The sequence below is a fragment of the Calcarisporiella thermophila genome, assembly GCF_041956535.1.
Source record: "Calcarisporiella thermophila strain CBS 279.70 unplaced genomic scaffold VTP21scaffold_4, whole genome shotgun sequence".
NCBI classification, from domain to species: Eukaryota; Fungi; Calcarisporiellomycota; class Calcarisporiellomycetes; order Calcarisporiellales; family Calcarisporiellaceae; genus Calcarisporiella; species Calcarisporiella thermophila.
In genome coordinates this window covers 425,140-445,587 of record NW_027192194.1, presented here as the reverse complement: position 1 = coordinate 445,587, position 20,448 = coordinate 425,140, and the positions used below count along the sequence as shown (strand labels likewise).

At 45.4% G+C, this 20,448-nt stretch overlaps 8 protein-coding genes across 8 annotated transcripts; 3 read left to right on the top strand and 5 right to left on the bottom strand.

The window, feature by feature from the left end:
• Nucleotides 1–357: 357 nt before the first annotated feature.
• VTP21DRAFT_8450 (uncharacterized protein) lies at nt 358–1,749 on the bottom strand (the record flags this gene model as incomplete). The annotated part of the gene is made up of 3 exons (XM_069399302.1): nt 358–533; nt 620–1,495; nt 1,584–1,749. 3 exons carry the CDS (start codon nt 1,747–1,749, stop codon nt 358–360), a joined length of 1,218 nt encoding a protein of 405 aa, XP_069254732.1.
• A 111-nt stretch (nt 1,750–1,860) lies between these two features.
• Nucleotides 1,861–2,288, top strand: VTP21DRAFT_8449 (uncharacterized protein; the record flags this gene model as incomplete). Its single annotated transcript, XM_069399300.1, has 3 exons — nt 1,861–2,021; nt 2,103–2,166; nt 2,223–2,288. The coding sequence occupies 3 exons, from the start codon at nt 1,861–1,863 to the stop codon at nt 2,286–2,288; spliced, it is 291 nt and encodes a 96-aa protein (XP_069254731.1).
• Nucleotides 2,289–3,169: 881 nt separating this feature from the next.
• Nucleotides 3,170–3,856, bottom strand: VTP21DRAFT_8448 (uncharacterized protein; the record flags this gene model as incomplete). Its single annotated transcript, XM_069399299.1, has 3 exons — nt 3,170–3,369; nt 3,442–3,666; nt 3,736–3,856. 3 exons carry the CDS (start codon nt 3,854–3,856, stop codon nt 3,170–3,172), a joined length of 546 nt encoding a protein of 181 aa, XP_069254730.1.
• Nucleotides 3,857–4,107: 251 nt separating this feature from the next.
• Nucleotides 4,108–4,475, top strand: VTP21DRAFT_8447 (uncharacterized protein; the record flags this gene model as incomplete). The annotated part of the gene is made up of 2 exons (XM_069399298.1): nt 4,108–4,343; nt 4,418–4,475. 2 exons carry the CDS (start codon nt 4,108–4,110, stop codon nt 4,473–4,475), a joined length of 294 nt encoding a protein of 97 aa, XP_069254729.1.
• A 1,881-nt stretch (nt 4,476–6,356) lies between these two features.
• VTP21DRAFT_8446 (uncharacterized protein) lies at nt 6,357–7,280 on the top strand (the record flags this gene model as incomplete). The annotated part of the gene is made up of 1 exon (XM_069399297.1): nt 6,357–7,280. One exon carries the CDS (start codon nt 6,357–6,359, stop codon nt 7,278–7,280), a length of 924 nt encoding a protein of 307 aa, XP_069254728.1.
• Nucleotides 7,281–7,703: 423 nt separating this feature from the next.
• On the bottom strand, nt 7,704–8,107 carry VTP21DRAFT_8445 (uncharacterized protein; the record flags this gene model as incomplete). Its single annotated transcript, XM_069399296.1, has 2 exons — nt 7,704–7,811; nt 7,958–8,107. 2 exons carry the CDS (start codon nt 8,105–8,107, stop codon nt 7,704–7,706), a joined length of 258 nt encoding a protein of 85 aa, XP_069254727.1.
• Nucleotides 8,108–8,384: 277 nt separating this feature from the next.
• On the bottom strand, nt 8,385–10,747 carry VTP21DRAFT_8444 (uncharacterized protein; the record flags this gene model as incomplete). Its single annotated transcript, XM_069399295.1, has 8 exons — nt 8,385–9,332; nt 9,404–9,519; nt 9,585–9,671; nt 9,752–9,782; nt 9,850–10,238; nt 10,311–10,492; nt 10,552–10,672; nt 10,744–10,747. 8 exons carry the CDS (start codon nt 10,745–10,747, stop codon nt 8,385–8,387), a joined length of 1,878 nt encoding a protein of 625 aa, XP_069254726.1.
• A 377-nt stretch (nt 10,748–11,124) lies between these two features.
• Nucleotides 11,125–20,425, bottom strand: VTP21DRAFT_8443 (uncharacterized protein; the record flags this gene model as incomplete). Its single annotated transcript, XM_069399294.1, has 19 exons — nt 11,125–11,460; nt 11,535–15,497; nt 15,556–16,047; nt 16,107–16,321; nt 16,382–16,591; nt 16,649–17,128; nt 17,187–17,370; nt 17,437–17,564; nt 17,622–17,805; nt 17,875–18,031; nt 18,093–18,273; nt 18,349–18,522; nt 18,581–19,108; nt 19,180–19,291; nt 19,349–19,417; nt 19,484–19,633; nt 19,698–19,911; nt 19,993–20,191; nt 20,272–20,425. 19 exons carry the CDS (start codon nt 20,423–20,425, stop codon nt 11,125–11,127), a joined length of 8,130 nt encoding a protein of 2,709 aa, XP_069254725.1.
• Between the last annotated feature and the right edge of the window lie 23 nt (nt 20,426–20,448).

Sequence of the window (20,448 nt, the reverse complement as noted above, 5' to 3'; positions counted from 1 at the left end):
TCTCTGATAATAATAATGTGGTTTAAATGCGTATATTTTTATCCAACCTGAGTTTTATCATCACACTTTTTTATTTTTTTTTCTTTTCAAATTACTCTGTTTGTTACTATGCAATGTGTGTTGGGTATTCGAGATATGATTGATAATAAAATAACTTTTATTATTATTTTTTTTTCCAAGTTTTCTCAGTTTGAGAGCCGAATAATCTAACAGAGGGGGAGGGAGGAGAAGAAACGAAACGTATATATAAAATAAATAATCGTAGTACCAAAATAGAATAGAAAGAGGTAGGAAAATGAGGGGACAGAGCCGTTCTCGACACCCGCGACACGAGGCCAAGCTAGCGAGATGGTGTCTTCACATCTGCTGGGTTTGCGCATACAGTTTTACATATTGAGCGCTATTTCGCTTCAGGATCTCGTGCAATGGTCCGAGCAAACGGGTGAAGGCTTTCTTGCCCAAGGTGGCACACTTTAAGCGGCCCTTGGCACGCACGGTGGCGGCACGTGGCTGGTTATTGAGCAGCGCCAGTTCTAGATACAAAGAACAAGAGGGAATGAGAGTGAGCCCATATTTAGCCAGTCGGCTTGAGAATAAGAGAGAAAACAAGCTTGGTTACCCCCGAAATAGTCGCCTTTTTTGTATGCCAGCACCTCGATATCCTCGCCATTCTCTCCTCGCTTCGTCGCAATCGCCTCCCCGTCTTCGATGAAGTAGAAATTCTCGCCAATATCTCCCTGCTTCACCACCGCCTCTCCGTCAGCAAAGTACACGCTCTCCAGCGCGTCCGCAATCTTGTGGCGCTCATAGGGCTGCAGTTCCGCTAAAAGCGGCACCTCCTCCAAAAAGGCCTCGTACATCCGGCGTTTGCGTGACGTGTTTTCCATTAGGATGCGCCTGAATGTGACACGATCGAGGGCCCACAACACGCAGTCGGAGGTGGCGACAATGGTCGCAGCGCGGGGGGCGTTGTACATGAGCGCAAGCTCGCCAAAGCTCCCACCCGGGCCGTACGTGAGCACCTTGCGCTCCACGCCGTCCTTGGAAATATAAACGTCGAGAGCCCCGGTCTCAACCACGTAAAAATAGTCGCCCTCTCCCCCTTGCTCGATGACCTTTTCGCCAACCTTGGCATGCTTCTCCATCATGGCGTCAATGACATCTCGATGCTGCTCCTCATCCAAATTCTTAAAAAGAAAATTCCCAGACATCGAATCGACGATGCGTCTTCTTTGCTCATCCGTCTTGGGATACACTGTCGTCACGTAATCTTTGAATTTGGATGGGGCCATGGATTCTGCGCTAATGGATACACGGCGGGCCCGGTTGTAGTTTACGGGGTCAACCGCCGGGATGGATCGGCCTGAGGCATCGTCATCCGGAAGATCGTCGTCATCACTAAGCAGGAGGTGCTCAGGGAGCTCTTGTAGAGACTGGGGCAAGGGTGCGGGAGGTATGGAGGCAAATGAATCAACGTCACAATTCAAAGATACTCCTAGAGATAATAGCAGTGCAAGAATTGGGAGGGGACGGATATGAGCGATCACGCAAAACAAAATTAAAAAAGGGGGATTTCCACGTACTCGATAGTAGACGAGTGCGCTCCTCCTCGAGCTTTCTGCTAAAATAATTGAAGCAAAACTGGAGAGTGTCGGTGGGCTGTGCGTCCATCAGAGCATCACGCAGTTCATTGAGGATCTGCTGATAAGTGTTGGAAAACCAAGCAGAATCAGTCTCCGGCGTGTCCATGGCTATGGATTTAGCAGTGATTGAGTCGAGCAAAGAAATCAAAAGGAGAAAGGAAAGGAGGGAAATAGAGCTTACTAGGGTTTTGCCTTATTTCTAGCTTCCAGTGGCAAAATGAGAATAGAAAACGTCACTCGAATCTCGACGGAGACTTTTTGGTACCCCTCTCTAATGAAACTTCGAGCCACGCTCTTGGATGAGGGTCACCAGTCCAAGGCTACTTGCGACGCTCAAGCAAACCTGGAGTCACAGTTTCCACTACAAACCAAGCTGCTGTAAGCTCATCCGTTGACCAACTATAATCATAGATTATTCACTAACACTGAGTCTTTGAGTTCGTGGAATAAAATTGGTAGACTTCGAATCGGATCACGTGAATCATCGATCTCCGATTTTGTGCTTGATCGACTGGGGAGCGGGGTAAGGAGAATGGTCGAAAAAATGACATGATGATCGATGCTGAAGCGAGATAATAGACCAACCTAATAGCCCATACAATATTCCAAAACCTTCCCAACTCAACTGTGCAAGTGTCAAACTAACGTCATATTCAGCAGAGGACATCAGAATAGCTCGAGAAGCTGGCATAAATGCTTTTATCGCACCGCATAAAAAGCATCTTAGGGCACAGCTCTCAAAAACCAAGTCCTTGCCACAGGCCAAGCACGCTTGATAACATACATTGAACCATAGTGGATCCATTCACGGATTTTTCGCTGGTTTAACTATTGCTTATGAAGTTGATTAGTGCTAGCACACTTAAATACCGTGTTATGGACGACGGCCTCTCATCTCATAGCTCACTGAGGGGTAACTCACCCTTTCGACCAAAATATATTTTGAATTTTCTCTGTATAAGAGAACACAATAAGGATTAGAGTGGAATAGAAATCTGTTCCATATCATATCTTTTATCCCATGTGCTTCTACAAAATCGATTCTACAATCAAGATAAAAAACAGGCCGTGGAATGTAGAGTGGATGCAACACTAAACCAGCAAAGAGTCCATGCAATGTAAACCTCTCAGCACAAGGACATAGCACATCAAGGGCATTAAAATTTTGGAGCCACTAGTCACATATCTACCGACTTCCAAAAATATGGCAAACTCGAAATCAAGCAGTATCCACCCTTGGTTTGAATTAAGGCTAAAATTCTGGTGAATGGAGGGCCTTACTAAATAGAATCCAAGCTTAAAGAAGCGGCCACGTTTGTAGCATAATACATATGGGTTATATTTTTGAGGGTTAGATAAGGCCAGCTTACATATTGCTTCAAAATGACGTGCATCGTGAGAAATAGAGAGGAGGATCGAGAGATATACAAAAGGAGCGAGGAGAGGAAAGAGAGTATAAACATTAAGTAATGAGAATAAATAATAAATAAAATGATGGGACTATCTAGGCATTTGAATGGATTATTTTAGTTCCCTTCGTCTATCCCGTCCGATGCAAAACATTCATAGCCCGCCTGCGGGATTGATCCAACGCAGCTGAAAAACTGGATGGGCCCAAGGCCGCGTTTCTTCGGAGGATGCCATTTTAAGCGTAGTTGTGGGCCAATGACTCGCGTGGTGTTCGTTACCAGGGTGGACCCCTTGTTCCCGCCCTGACAGCCGTCCACTATTCCAGAAGATCGACCATGCATTAATACATGTCAGGTGGAAAAATTTTCGCACAGAATTCAAAGTTTACCGGTTGCAAATCTATCGTCAGGTACTTCCCATTCCCCAACATGATCGAGATTCAGCGTAGTGGCAATTATGACAAGGTGATTAAATGTTGTGGCACCAGCGTCAATAATGATGGGAACCGGAGGGCCCCCAGGCTCCCAGCGGTTATATGGGAGCGAGACGTGCCAGCTCACGCCCAAGTCTTTTTGCTTTCCAAATCTGCGTTTAGCGTCCATGGTGGTTACATCTTTTAGAGAGAATGGGTTAATCAGACAATCGAGCATTATGCTTTTTCACAATGAGATAAGCGCAGTACCTGCATTGCAAGTATTCTCCATTGTCTTCCGGCTCGTGCCGATAGTGGTGTTGAGTGGCCGAGTGGCCAGGATGAGCTGAAGGAGGGGAATGGCGAAGAGTAGAGGGGTGACTATCCTCATTTTTGGGGAGATGCGTGGTGAAAGAGAAAGGAAGGAGCCGGATAAGAAGGGGGAAATTCTGTCTCCTTCTATTTTGAGCTGGGAGTCGCTTATGAGGTAATCTATCATATAAGTAGCATTTTGCCAAGAGGTGAGGGTGACAGCTGATTCGTTTGTCTCTCAACGATTTGTCCCACAAGGCTCTTCAGTGCCTAACTATATGCCGCCTGTTCTCGGATATCAAATTCGGTGGAATCAGAATCCACGATAATATGGGCACCCGACTAATCAGCGCAGCCGAAATCCAAGGAGCTCCCGAATACAAACAGAGCCCAAATCGGCGGTTTGGAACGGCTTATATTACTCTTCCGCCATTTCCGATCGATGATAAAGTGCAGCATAGGAAGGCGACCATCCGTGAGAATGCGCCGCTGCGTAAGCAAGCGAGCCGTGGGGTGATCCTCTTTTGCAAATCCCTTACAGACTCTGGTGAGAGTGCAAAGTTCAGGTGATTGCACAAACTTTTCCTTGTCACAGCCCATATATATTTTCCGGCCAAAATTTACAAGTCTGGGTTCCCAGCGGATTGCGCCAGATCCAGGCATCCAACGTACTCTATCTGGTGACGATTTACCCTTAATAGTACCAGAGAAAAGGTATTTAGGAGGTTCCGCAAAGTGTCGGAAAGGATAATGAAAGAATGATGGGATTTGATTGGCCAAAACATTAGCATACAAAATTTCAGCTCTATTGCGAGAACTAGTAGCTCTGCAAAGATCTATCCTAGTGCTTTCGCTTAAGCGCAACGGAGTTCTGTATTTCGTAGTTGTTTTCCAAAGCCACATCCAAAATCATCCCTTCCCTAATAAACTCAAAAATATCCCTAAGATTGATATTTTTGAGTTTATTAGCCTACACTAACCCTACGCTACACGAACTCTATTGACTCTACATTGTTATGCATTTGATACATAATCCAATATTTACTATAATACTTATTCTAGAACTCGCTCACAAATCCTATAATTTTGTTTTTGTTAGCGGCATCTCCCTCATGAACTTTCCTCCTTCCAAAATAATATCTTTATCAAATAGGATAGGTTTGCAACACCCTTTGAAGTGGGAGGAAACGACAACGTGCCTGCTGGTTTAATTAATTCATTTCCTTTGAGGATATCAACCGTCTCCCCTGAACCACCATTCTAAACTAGCAATTTCTTATACCTATTCGAAAAACGATGATCAAGGAATCCACATGAGATTATCAAGAGAGCGGGTATGATAGCCATCCTCTCGTTTTTTTTTTGATCAATCAACGGAGACTTTTATTAGTTTCCGTAGCTTACAAGAGTTTAATGATTACAATGAAAAAAAGGGGGGGAATAAAGGGGTGGGGATATAGTTAGGTGGCAAGGTAGAACTTAGATTTTGACAATTTATGTTAGCCCAAAAAGGGAGAGAAGAGAAGAAAGCAAGGGGGTAAGAACATAGAGATGGTGATGAACGTGGAGTAAGAGAATAAAGGGTAGATTAGATGTATATAGTGATCGGGTATTTGGTGAAAAATATGAAGAGGAGGGGAGGAGGTAAAGAGTGGATAGGGAGAGAGGAAGGGTTGCTTCGTCATTCCAGTTAGCCATCCTCTCGTTCTTTGAAAGTTCATTGCGATTTTCTTCCGAAAATAGTTTTCCTCTCTGCAATAAAACACTTGTGGGAAGTATATTTTGCAAACCTTTCCTTCCATCGCTCAAATCGGCTCGGTGCTTTTCGCTCGCTTCTTGTACACAGGACAACATAACTCCGGCTAGGTATTTTTCAACTCGATCAAAATGGATATCTCGCAGGAATCGGCGCAACCTCTCAGGGCGCTTCTTGCCTTCGACACATACGTCGTATGTATTGGACTAGATGTTGAATACTTGGAGGAGATATCACCAGGTGCAGATGTTTTTTGAGTCTTATTCTTGGATATCTAAATTCATCGAATTTGCTCAAATTTGAAATCTCCCAAATGGTTAATTGCTGTCCCAACCCTATTTATGCCAGGAAGAATCCATAACTGGGAATTTTTTTAACCAAAATATAAACCCAAGGTTCATCTATGGTTGACAATATATTCGCTATTGTTTGAAATTAGCCATTACAATAAACCTGTCTCGTATGCAATGGTAGTTTAAATGCTTCAGTTTTGATTAGATAATTACACCTTCGAAGAATCCATAACTGGGAATTTTTTTAACCAAAATATAAACCCAAGGTTCATCTATGGTTGACAATATATTCGCTATTGTTTGAAATTAGCCATTACAATAAACCTGTCTCGTATGCAATAGTAGTTTAAATGCTTCAGTTTTGATTAGATAATTACGCCTTCGATAGGCTGGGGATCAAGAGCTATGAACATCTCGTACTCGGAGTTGCCACTCGAATTTCGAGGGACTTAAATAGAGTATTTAACAAACTGCTCCCGCCTTAAAGCCTGCGCATCTTTTTCCCACCTAAATTACAGGTAGCATTTCTAATGGCTCACTGTAACCACATCAAATCTACCGTCATTTATAAGACCGTTGACGACTTACCACTTTGTGCAGATGTCTACATTCCCAAATCTCCATTAGTGTCGGAGGCCGGTCGACCGGTTGTCTTCAACATGCATGGTGGGGGATTCATCGAAGGCAACCGTGAGACGTGTATCTCCACGTTAGCTGAACAGATTCCTAAGCGTGGATGGGTGCTCATCTCCATCGACTACCGGCTCGCCCCTGAGGTCAAGCTCGGTGATATTTGGTTGGATTGCGAAGACGCCTGGAAGTGGCTGCACCAAGAAGCCGCAAAACAATTTGGTCCCTTGGATCTGACCCGAGTAGCAGTTTCTGGTTTCTCTGCAGGAGGGTTGCTTGCCTTGATTGCGGGGTACCGATTCTCTCCGAAACCGAAGGCCATTATCGATTATTATGGCTGTGCAGATATAACCGATACAATCTTTTACCCTGGTACACGGGAAGTATCGAAAGACGAGATCAGAGAACTGTATTCTAAACGAGTCTTATCTGGAGTACCCAGTATAGTAAAAGATGGAAAGATGTACGGCGATGAGCGCAGGTCTTTGTTGGTATCCGGTTTACTTCAAAATGGCATTTGGGCAGAGCATGTGTTGGGGTTCGATCCATACGAGAAATCCAATTCCCATTTATTAGCCCCATGGTTGCCAGAAAAGAACATCACTTCAGACTTTCCTCCAACCTACGTGCTCCATGGAAATATGGACACAGCAGTATCGATTACGCAGTCGTTGCGCCTTGTAGAGGTATTAAAAAAAACTAATGTTGTTCACGAATTCTTGGTTGCGGATGGTAAAGACCACATTTTTGATCAATTTATAAATGCAGACGAATTCAACACTCTTATAGCACCCACCTATCAATTTTTGGAGAAATACCTGTGAAATAAAACTATTGAAAAGTTTCAGTGATAATTAAGGTGTTTTCCGGAAAATTTTCAGCTTAGTTCTGACTTAGGTGGGCTAGGAGGGGGAGTATGCTGGCCAATTCAAGCTAGCTTTCAACACACTAGTGAAGATGTTCTCCGATTTTGTACAGAATCCATGCCAAGCAAACGGCAGTCATATTTAGTATTGAGTAAATTATGGTTGTTGGTTAAGGACACCGCTACTATTTCACATATAAAACAGCAGTGGAAAGTTTGATTTTATTTTTGGGGATCATGGGCTCCTATTTCTCATCCCAGATACTATTATGAACTTCTCTTTTTATGCCCTAAATTTGTCGAGTATAAACTCGGGTCCCGATGAGGAAAATATATATTTTTTCAAACAATCGAATTCATGACTTTACAAGTGATTTCAACTTCATTTTTTGTGGTTCTTCTCGAGCTCGGCAAGGCGTTCCTGATGTATCTCGAGCTCCTTCTTCGTCTTCTCGAGCTGTTCACGGAGAAGCTTAATCTTGTCAGCGTCCTAAAAAATATTCACAACGCGTTAAGATTTGCATTGAGTAATAAGGAACGAAATAATAGCGATCCCAATGATCCATCGGGACTAACTATTTTGGGAATTTCTTCTTGGGAAACGGATTCTCTTTTAAATCATCGGGATCAACTTACAGCTTTGCGCGCCCATTGGTTCTCAAGAGCCTTTTCTTTCGAAGCGAATGCATCGCGTCCCTCGCGGATGGCTCCATCGTGACCCGATGAAGAGGATGAATAGGAGCGACGGGGAATGCGAGCAACGCGGGAGGCAATGTTACGGAGCATATTGTTAGAAGGGATAGATCTGAGGAAAAAAACAGAACTAGAGCATTTCCTATTAACTCCAGGGGGGATATATAAGATGGCGGGGATTAGAATCCTGACAAACGTCACGAGTGAATGACGCCAATGGAAATAAGGTCATGAACGATTTTATTTCTATATTCAATAAAAGAGGTGCATATCTAAACACTTTCTATGTACTGCATGATTGCATTAAGAGAAAGAAAAAAAGAGTGGGGCAACAATATGCCTAGATATAAAAAATTTTAAAAACAGACGTTTACAAGCGCACCTTAGCCTCGACAATTTGCTTGTAATCCTCCGGAGTGAATGGAACATACTCCGATCCACGTAGCCAGTACATTGGATCCTTCACCTTGCTGAAGTCAATGCCCTCGTTACGATACTCAACCTTTCGTTGTTTGAAAGTACCCGTCAACTCCATCTCGGGCACGATGCGAAGGAACAAAGGCACTGCGTAGCCAGGCAATCTCTTCTTCACAAAGGCACCAAGTCCCTTAAAGTCGAAGGTCTCCTTATTGACTCGAATAGCGGCCATCCCACATCGGCCGTCATGACCAGGCACCAACACTCCGTACACATTCACTTCATCAATTCCTGGGAAGCCCGACACTATGTTAGCAACTTCGGTAGTGCTGACATTTTCCGACTTCCAACGGAACGTATCGCCCATTCTGTCTCCAAACCAAAAGTACCCGTGCTCGTCCAACTTTAGCAGATCGCCAAAGCGGAAGTACTTATCGCCCTTTTTGAACACGTTAGTCAGGATCTTCTTCTTGGTCGCCTCTGGGTTCTTGTAATATCCATGGAATTGATAAAGGGGATCGCCCTCGCGGATTTGTTGGATAAGTTCGCCGGGTTCGTTGTAGGCGGCAGCGATGCACAATCCATTCTTATCACGCACTGGCTCCTCGGTAATTGGATCGATTTTAATTATCTTCAGCCCACGCTCTACCGTTCGCATAAAGGCGCCTCGGTGGCCGACGGCTCCAGCACCCATTGGGCCCGAATTAACGTTAAAGAGAGAAATATTGCCCTCGGTAGACGCAAAGAACTCTCCGATCACTGGCACATTAAAGCGTTGCCGAAACTTTTCCCATACATCAGGGCGCATTCCATTGCCGATTGCAACACGAACGTGGTGATTCTTCTCGAGCTCGGGTCTTGGAGGGGTGGTCAAAAGATAGCGGCACACTTCACCGATATACTATATTATCACAAAAATTCGATCATTATGGTAATTGGTCTCCTAGCAAAACATGAGCGCTAATTGCTTACCTGGAAGATGGTGCAATCATACTTAACGACCTCTTCCCAACATCTTGTGATGGAAAACTTTTTGGACAAAACAACGGACGCACCCGAAATCCAACTCTGAATCACACAGAGAATAGCTGTAATTAATAAAATAAAAGTTTAGCTTTCAAATTATTTTTCCTTTTTTTTTTCCTAAACTTACCAGCGACACTGTGATACAGGGGCAAGCAGCAGTAAATTCTATCCGAACTATTGATATTGAAAATCACAGACCAGGCCATGCCGGCATCTGCATAAATAAAAAGCAAATTCTAAGTACAGCGCGCATACTACTTTAAAAAATGAATATCATCGTTGAATAATACTTACACAAAGAGCGGCTAGTCTGAACAATAGCGGGCTAGAAAAGCAACAATATTCAAAAGTTAAAAAAATTAGATAAAATACTCGCGATCGCAGGTATATACCTTGGGTAAACCTGTCGTTCCACTGGTATAGATCAATAACGCACTATCTCCCGCTTGTGTTCCCATCCTCAAATTCTGTGGAGTCGCTGTCATCGGATATTGACTCAGCACCGCTTGGGTCAAGGCCTGACAAAAGCCAAGCTCTTCCTCTCCGTAACTTAGCACCTCAATTCCAAGCTCACCACTGATGGCCGAGTAATTTTGAGCAATATTCTGGGAAATTTCGGGATCAATGATTAGGATGCGAGCTGAAGACGTCTTCAAGCAGTGAAGAAGAGGGGTCGCGTTAAGATTATAGTTGATGAAGGCGGGGGTAGCACCAATTTTACTGATACCCAGCCAGGTAATAATGTACTCGGGCTTGTTTTGGATATAGATGGCTACATTCTCTATAAGAGTCCAGATATGAAAGGTAAGCAAAAAGATCGAAGGTGGGCTTATCTACACTTTTCACAATTTACCCCCTCGCTTGACCCCTTTCGACAACAGCATGTGGCCCACTTGATTTGATAGACGGTCGATATCTGCATACGTGTAGGCTTTATCCTCGAAGAAGATATAAGGTTTGTTGGGCGTGGCCGCAGCTCGTTCCAGAAACCGGTTACTAATATTGAGGGTGCCACTGAAGCTAGCTTTCGAAACTCTACAATAAGAGTATGTTAGTGCGGTGAAGACGATTAAAAAATATCACGAAAAGCATACAGATATTTCGAAGCGATGAATGCCCGGACCTGTCGCATGTCAGAGGATAAATGGAGCTTGGCATCGGTATACATGCCGGCTGCAATCGCGGCAGCAACAGCGGAAGCAGTGATATTTTCAACTAAAAAGCAATAGAGAAGGCAACAATAAGTATTGTCCGAATATTGTAGACAGATGCCAGTGGTATCTTACCCATTTTCACAAGATCAAGTAGAGATGTAAGCAAATGAAGGATGGAGAGTTCAACTAAATTATGCAAAAAACGGAAGAGCGCTATCGAGAAAGGAGTTGGTCTGGTCGAATAGGAAGGAACCATATAAAATGCAAGGGAATCACATTCAGAAACATGTGAAATAAGCAAATTAATTTCGGGGGGGCTTTTTCTCAATACCAATTATATAATCGGTTAAAAAATGTATTTTAACCTCGCCACCAACCTTTAATAAAAAGGAATAAATCAATCCACATTGGAAAGGAAAAAAGAGGTGATAAGTTTGAATGAAAAAAAAAAAAAATTAACAAGGCATCTGCTTGTAAACGAGAAAATAATAAAGCACAACTTGAAATTGTTCTTTAATAGTCATCAAAAATAAATCCTACTTCTCTCCCTACTGCCATCACCTCAGTCTCGTCCTCCACATCCTCCTCCAACATGTCTTCTCCCTTTTGATGGTACAGGCTCTGTTGTTCCTGCACAATCTTCGAGAGATAGCGAGTATAATACTCGTTGAGCGCTTTGCCTGTCGATGCACTAGCCGAGGCAATAAAGGCTTGCATCACATACTCGCCATCTAATAACTGTAGGAGATGCACCATTGCTCGCTCAGCAAGGAGTTTGATCGATGTGTTGCGATCCCGGACACAGAGAAGAATATTCGGGACCAAGACGCTAAGATATGGATGCAGAACCTAAATATTGAGCAAAAGAAATCGAGTTTAGCCTTTTAATACATGCTCGATGGAGAACCCAAAGTAATACATACGGAGGCATCACGAACTGCAATTGCCTTCACAGCCAAGATTGCCAATCGCTTTGTATCGTTGGAACCGTTCTTTGGCGCCTGAATCACTCCCGCTAATACATTCACCAACTTGTCAACAAGTTCGGTCTTTCGCATCTGCTCAGTTAGCAACATCTTGCCCGCAGCCAAAACCGCCATGTCGGCCACTTCAAACCTAGAGCTTGAGCATCCCTCAACAGTCATGTTCACCACATCGGAAACAGTGCCTAGTTCCTCAAGCAGCATCGGCACATTTGCGAGGACAGCATTCAAAGCGAGAAGGGATACGTAGGTGGGTATTTGCTCCTTTGTCACATACTCCTGAACCAAAGGTCGAGCCTCCTCAACCGTGCATACCTTGCACAGGGCACCGAACAATTTCGCTGTGCCCACCGTCAAATCTGACTCCTCTCCGGGTAGATACTCGGAAATGACCCCGGCCACGGCTTTCTTGGACGCTTCATTCATATTCTTGCCTGCGCTAGTTACCACATTTTCCAACGCGTTGATCATCGATTCCCGGACGCCGGCCTCCTCGCTCGCCTTGACACCCGTGACCAACTCCGTCACGAGGGGATCAACTCGTGTCTGCAGCGAAATGAGAATCCCCAACGCAGATGCAGCACGCTTCCTGACAGCACTGCTTGAGGTGTCGGAGAGGGATTTGACAAAGGTGCGTTGGAGCTGAGGCAAGAAGGGCTTCAGTAGGGCGGGCACTTTGGTCAGCAGCAAACTCAGTGTCTGGAGGATAGCGGATTTGACGTCAGCCGGATAACGGTCACCAATGATACGGATGAGAGGTCCTGTGATTTGAGTAACGAAAGGTTTGAGGATTTCGGCGGAAGTGCGCTGGATGATGTCACCGATGCCAAGGGCGGCTTGTTCGCGTGTATCGTTGGTTCCGTACATCAAACCTTGCAGGAAGATGGGGAGAATCGGGCTGATGCCCTTCGGCAGACAAAAGCCAGGAAGATCCACTCCAGGGACGCCAACCCCGAGGATCGCACGGCGCACAGGGACCACCATCTGCTCCATATCCTCCTTGCGCAGCGATTTAGTGACTGCATTGAGGGCCCCCCAGGCGGCTTGGACCACACTTGGTTGACGGTCATCAAGAAGACCAATGAGGATACGCAGCCATTCAGCTACATAGGGCGAGATATCTTGCCGACTCTCTGAACAGAACACCCCGACAATTTCGCAGGCCTCGGCGCGCTTCAAATGGGATTCATGCTTCACGGCTTCAAACAGCAGCGTCATTAGCGTATGTGTACCCTCTGCGTCGTCGATCGAGAGAAGGATGGCGCGAACAGTGCTGCGCAGGGCATCAATGGTGTCGGGATCCTTTTCATGACCCAGGGAGTCCATCAGTGCGAGAAGGATTGCACTGAGACGGCGGTTCAGTGCGGGGCCGGCCACCGTGACCAAGGAGCCCAGGGCACGTGCATTGAATGCCGAGATAGGAACCTGGATAAGGGTTGGAATCAGCACTGGGAAGACAACGTTTGCGCGCACGGCCATAATTTCCTTGAGAGCCTCGAGTGCATATTCCGAGTTTTCTCCGCTCTGCAGTGAGCTGAGAAGAGTAGGCAGAATCTCATCAATTGCACGGTTACCGATGTGTTGGTGGAGGCCATCGAATGCCCGTGCAGCGGCCTCACGGACCTCGTGCGATTCATCCACAAGTCCGCGCCGAACGGCAGGGATGATATCCTCCATGAAATCGGTAATTTGGATTTTGCTGGCGGTGGCCAAAATCTCGCCGAGCCCGGAGCATACTCCCTGACGGGTATCACTCTGAGGCGACTCTAATCCACGTTGAAGAATCGGAATAATTTCCGCAAGAATACCCTCTCCAAGTTTTCGCACCAGGTCTCCAAGCGTACGTGCTGCAATAGCTCGGCGATCGTATGTTGGGCTTGCCAAGCTCTGGATAATCATTCCCATCATCACAGGCAAAATCTCCTTGATGGTTCGAGGTGTATTTGAAACGATGGCCTTCCAAACTTGGAGAGAAGCCTGTCGGACCACACCCGACACGTCCGAGCGGACAATGTACAGAGCAGAGAGCACACGATCGCGACGCTCTTTGCCCAATACTTCCAGGAGAACGCGCCGAATGGATTCCACATTCCCAGCGTCTTCATCGTCAGCCTCGGCGGATTCCTCAGTAGAGAGAGCTGCTCCAGCCGCATCATCGCCAGTTTGCACAAGAGGGGTGGCGGTAGTCTTATTCTGGCCAGTAATACGGAAGATAAGGTCTCCGACCAGCTGAACTGAACTCTGCCGAATTCGCCAGTTGTCGTCAAACAAGCCTTTCTCAAGCTCTGGCAATAGTAGGTCAACCGCTTTCGACGCATAGCTGAACACAATCATACGGCCAGCCTTTAGGGACACCTCACGCACATACTCTGACTCATCTGCGAGACCCAGCAAGATCGGCGGAATAATTCGGCCTAAGTACGGCTGGAAGCGTGGGCCAAATGTCATTGGCAGATATATGAGCAGGGAGATGAAGCCTTCACGAACAAAGGCCTTGGAACTGTTGGTGTTGGCCAGAATCTCGGGCAACATTCCTTCTAAGCGCTCCATTCCAAGACCAGCCAATATCTCGCTAAGACCCTGGGCAGCGCCCTGCCGATCAACCCCACTCGTATCGGATTTCAGTGTTTGCACCAATTCCTGCACCAGATCTGGGAAGCTTTCCTCGCCCAGCTTCTCAACCATGGTTCCAAGCGCTTTGGCAGCAGTCGCACGCGCATTAGGCACAGGATCGGCGAGCACTTCCTTGACAAATGGAACAAGGCGGGAGAGATAGGGAACCAAGTCTTTTTGGTCGGTAAGCGAGGACATATTGCCCACAATTTGCGCCGACTTGGTTTTGATGTCCGTGCTACGTTCACGCAACCCGCGCTCCAATATCGGCATCACCAGGGCAAGCGAGGGGGCGTCGATATAATGCACGAATGCAGTGTTAAGTAGTGCATTCAATGCATCCTTTGTCTTGCCCGAGGGGTTACTTAGGGCAGAGAGAAGAATAGGGACGAGCGCTTGGATCTCCGGGTTACTGATCACGTTTCCAAAGTTAAGCAAGGCGCTGTTAGCGGCAGCCTGCACTTGAGCATGCGAGTCCGTGAGCACTTCAGTGAGCCGTGGAACGACGGTTGGAAGCGAAATTGAGAGCTGCTTTGGCGCGCAGAAAGCCATCGAACCAAGCAGCTCCACCGAGCCCTTCTTTGTACGCCACTGTCTGTCTTCCAACCCACTCAGTAGTGAGGGCAAAATGAGTTTCACACAGTGACCGCTAATTTTACTCATGATAACACGAGAGGTGTCCGCAGTTGCCTCGCGAATATCTGCAACAGGATCGCCAAAACATATCAGAAGCAGAGGAATGATTTGGATAATGTAGGGCTCAAACAGGCGGCCCAAAATCGCAGAGAACGTCTCGAAGGCGAAGAGTGCACCTTGCCGAGCCTCGAACTGTTTCTTATTTTCAACTGCTTGCTTAAGTGTGGTAATGATGTTGAATTCTTTTAGCGCAGAAATACCACGACCCTTTATGACGCCGGCCAAGCCATAGGCGGCGCCACGTCGCTCACCATATTTGGGGGCATTAAGCAATGTGTCCAGCAATCGCGAAACAAGCTGAGGTACCTCATCTTTGATTGACTTGACGAGAGGTGGCAAGCAATCGGCAACCGCTTGCTGCACAGGCTCAGAAGGCGTCTTCAGTGTCTCAAGCAATTTCTCGGTCGCGTTCAAAATCTTAGGGTCTCCTTCATCTAAATGCCGCGCCAGACAACCAAACAGAATTACGACCGACTCGCGAATCCGGTCATGCACTTCATCGGGTATCGCAGGCATATCCAGATATTTCTCGAAAGTGGGCATGATTTGTTGGACATGCTCACTACCTTGGGCATCAACGACAGCCAAACCAGCCTAATGCGAAAATACAGTTAGTATTTTCTAGCATTCAAATACCAAAGCATCTATTTACATCAAGCATTTTGTTCCGAACTGTTTCACTGCGATCACCTAGCGCTTTATCCTTGATGAGGAACTCAAAGAAGGGCCCTAAATCATCTTCAGCCATGAACGGGGCAAGTGCTCGTAGCGCTAAGGCAACTCCAGTGCGATTCTCCCACGGATCCTTCTTATTAAGAGATGAAGGGATGACCAAGCCAAATTCGTCATATTCTGGGAAGAGTGGAACCGCTTTCTCGCTGTAAATGCCGTATAGAGAAGAGAGTGTACCAGCTACCGTTTCCGGGTAATACTCTGCGGAGCTTCCGATTGCTTTCGCAGCACTCTTTCGGACAAATTCATTTTGATGTCCTAAGAGCGGCAGAAGATGCTCGGCATAGTCTGGTTCAACATCCATACCGTTATCCTCCCATAGTCGGAGTGCCTGTTTTGCGTTTGCTTCCTCCTCATCGTGGCATGAAACCCAAAGTTCTCGTGAGAAGTCGATGTCAGTGAGGTCAAGGTGCTAAAATTTCAAATGGACTTAGATAGATCTCCGGAAACGAAAAGTGTGATCAAACTTACCACGAGCGCATGGAGACAAGCAGACCGCACATTTGACTCTTGGGAAAAGAGCCCTCCCAAAACCGCATTGATATCGTCCACGTTTGCGGTAACAGCCATTGTCTCACAAATTGTATTAAGGGATGTTCTAGCTACCTTGGACAAAGAAGGGTATTCATTAATAATCAGAATTAACGCCTCTATCATTTCCTTTCGTGGCATCAATGGTTGTTCTCCTAAAAGATGACAAGGATTAATTTTCAATAGAAAGAGCCAACTCAATATCATGGTCCTACCCAATACACAGTGGAATGAAACAATATCTAGTGCAAGACTAAGCTGTTCTAAAGCAGACTCCTTTCCCTCTGCGGTCTTGGTGTCGCAGCCCATTCCTCTTCCGAAGATTACTTGATGTAGAAGGGGATAGCAGTAGGAGAATGAAGCAGGCGAGAGGGCTTCGCGCTCAGTGAGGAATCGAAGTCGAAATAGTGATCGCGATATCAGCTCTATAGTAATGGATATATTAGAAGCTTCATAAGAAAGTAGAAATGTAAAATGCTTACGGTCAAGAGGCTCCTCGAGCCATCTCGCTGGAATGCCCTCAGCAAGCACCGCACGGAAAGTAGCTACCCCGATTGGGATACGAATCGTTTCGATACTGCTATCTGTGCGCTCTCCCAAATTCAAGTAAGCATCGAGCACAGCGCCTCCCACCAATAACCCTGCTCCCGCCTTTGCAAGCTTGAGCAGCGTTTTTACAAGAAGAGGGAGAGATCCAATTATCTGGTCACTGCCTTTAGTCATGGAGCGAATTAAGTCCAAACCACGAAGGAACTTATCATGCACGGTTTGCACTTGGTGTCGGATACTTGATTCTTTGGCCAGCTGAGCATCGACTATAGCCTGCTCCTCCTTTGAGAGTTTAACTGTTGTAGACTGCTGTTTCTTCTTTGCAATATTCTCGCGAAGCTCGCGCTCCCATTTTTCAGTGGCGTAGCCACGTCGATTAGGGTCTTCTACATATTTATTTCCGCGCTTCAGCACTAAAGACACAGCAAAATTAGTGTATCATATTGATATATTTATTGCTGCTTTACTTACCATCTACAACCAGTACTCCCTCCTCACCCTTCCAGATCGTGAGCTCCTGCTCTGTAATGCCATCCAACTGTTTCGTTTCTAGATCTTTGCAGCATTGGTCGACAATCATCGGAATAATGGATTCAGGGGAAATAAAAACGAGGCTGGTGGCCAGAGAGAGGGCCGCTTCACGGAAGTATTTGGACTAGAGAATGTCATTATTGAAATTAGTTAGAAACTAAATAAACTTGGCCGCTATTAAAAGACTTACTTTGTCACTGCTCTCCAGATACGTGGTAATTATCTGAACCAGCTCTTCCTTATGAACTTCGACAAGCATGCCAGGATTAATTCCAGCACGCTGGATCAGCGAAATCCAATTCCAACTATCAGAGGTTGCTATAAAGATGGTAATTGTTAGATAGAACCCCTTCAGCTTTTTGTTTCAATACGTACCGATCCTAGGATGGTGGGCCAGGATGGCAATATCGACAAGAATTCGCTCAAGCAAAGATTTGTCAGCATCAGGCGAAAACAATGTGATCGAGTTAATGACACTAGACAAACGTTGGGCTTCAGTTTGTCTGACAAGTGAAGCAGAGACGGTGCACGGGAGAGAATCCTTGGACATACTCTCGATCTAATAAAAGGTAAAAAATACCCATCTAGAAAAAATCTAAATGGATAATAACAAATAGCCTCCACTCACTTCTTTCAACCATCTCATTAAACCGTTTCTCATGATCTCGCCTACCCTGTCCGGTTTTTGCAAATTGCACCGGTGCAGCATTTCAAATGTCGCTTGGCGGGTAGAATGGAAGGGCGATCCAACTAGCAGATATATCAACGCATAGCCAATGGCATCCCTGTTAATGATGTACTTTTAGTCAAAGTAGAATTACGATACTAAAAGATGTTGAAACAAACCTAGCGTTTGAATAGCTTTTCAGATCTTCGTTAATGAGGAGCGACTCCAATGCTCGACTAAGCCATAAACCTTCGTCATCCGAAGTGAGCTTGGTGTAAAGTTTTTCCCAGTATAAAAAGCTAGGTTTTGGTGTCTGGCATAGAATGATGTCTCTGAATTTTTTGTCCTTCAGAATTGCGCCTGTGTCATAGTTGAAGTCTATGAGTTAGTTCTATTTTTCCACAAAAAACACTATAATAACACAATATAAAATACCAATTTCAGGGCTATTCCAGTTTTTCAGGCGACCCTCGGCAATTGCAATAGCCTCATAGCCCTCGAGTGGTCCCCCCGGAAATGCTAGGGGACTGGCCTGAATTTTTTCGAGCGTAGCCATCATCGGTGCAAAAAGTTTGAAGGCACACGTTCGCAGGGTATCCGATGGATTAACTAAGGTAAGTTGGTAGTCAGCAAGAGCACCCAAAAATTATTTAGCTATTAAACTTACGGCCTTGCTCCCAGATCAATTTTGCAACAATGGACGACCAAGCCTTTCGAACATTAAATTTGGCACTTCCTAGCCCCGTAGTTGCCGCTGTTACTGCCTTTGTCACAGTTGCCTTCCCTCCTTCGCTTGGCACCAATACTACCAGATGGTCTCCCAGAGCCATAACTGCTGCCACGAGTGCATTCTCATTGAGTTCTTTTGCAATTTGTGCAACCAGAACCTCACCATTTGCCTCCGACACTGAGTTGAGCTTTTGTCTTGAAAGTTTGCCCATGCACTGGTAAAAGAGCTGGCGGTGTTCCCAGTTGGAAATTTTGCCTCCGACAAGCTGTTTGGACAAATGCTCTGTTATCGCAACAATATTGTCAGCGTCACGGCTTTTAGCAGTAAAGCTGTCCCAAAGAGTAAATGCATCCGCGCGCACAGCCGGATTACTTGAGCGAAGTTGATTAAGCCAAGGATCAATAAGCTTGGTCTTGAACACATTCGAAGGATCAAATGTGATAGCATCAATAAAGTGCGAGACCACTACAAGAAACAACAGTAAAAATGAATTAGAACGAAATATTCGAGGAAGAAGCTAAAATACCATAACAGACCTTTAAGAACTACCTCTGGTGATCGTAGTATGACCTTCTCAAGTTGCGGTGCAATCACATCTCTAAAGTCAGCTTCCGACACTATGTTCGCAATGAAATCATGAAAAGCGTTCTAATGGAACTCATCAGTTAATGAGATTAATTTTGGCATAAAATTATGGGTATATACCATTGCAGGACCAGTGACTTTCTGCTTCGAAGCAAGGATATTAGTCAAGTAGAATTTAATAATAGATTCCTAGGTGGAAAAATTGAGCAGTTAAGAGGATAGCATCAGTGGTCAACAAGAATGTTCTAGACGGACCTTTTCTTTTTCAACTAATTCCTTCCCATCCATCGACTTCAAGCGTAAGGCCACATCAATAACGATGCCCAACAATACAGCGTTACGATAGGGTGGATTGGTAGTTCCCTTGGTGAGCAGCGAAAAATAAGCAGGAATTGCTGATGCATTCTATTAAAACAGCAGGCATTTTAGAAAAACTAATAACACCACAGTCGCCTCAGCAAGAGCGTACTTTTCGAATACATCGTCGCGTATCCACAAAACTACTCTCGCGTAACCCTTTGCGTTGTTCACCCGCAATCCCGTCCATTAAGATGGCTTGAGCATTTACGAGCACTTGCCAATGTGGTGACGCGTCAGGAGTTGAACTGGTCAGCGCACACCCGATTAAGTGATTAGCCCATGTGAGCAGCACAAATCTGAGTGACACAGCAGAAGAGATTACCCTAATTGAGACGCCAATTGTATGTAACATAAGTATCGTGCTGTCTATGATCCTCATAGAAGTCATCATATAATCTTCATACCCTTCAGGGCTTCTCTTGTGTGTTTTCTCGACTTCTTTCGTCAGAATGGGAACAATTACATTGAGAAATGCTTTAGAATTCCACTCATTGAGTTCCGAAAACATTTGGAGTACCATCTGGCGCGATGGACGATCTTCATAACGAGGGTAGGTCAGAAAGAGAAGCTGAACAATGGATGGCAAGAGGGGCTCTGATAGATCTAGATACATTATAAATCAAAGGTTGAGATTACATTCGAAACACATGTCAGCTTTAGCAACATGAAACTAGCCCGTCTACCTTTTCTTCTCAATCTCACAAGCAATCTGTGCTTGAAAAAGTCTAATCTATCTTGGACATTTGAGCTCGTAGTATAGCTCCTGAGCTCAGTTTCGACGAATTCTTGCCACGATGTTTCGCCGCTGGTATGCTCGGCAAGTTTAGCTTCCACCATTTTCAATGCAGCCAAACCTCCTT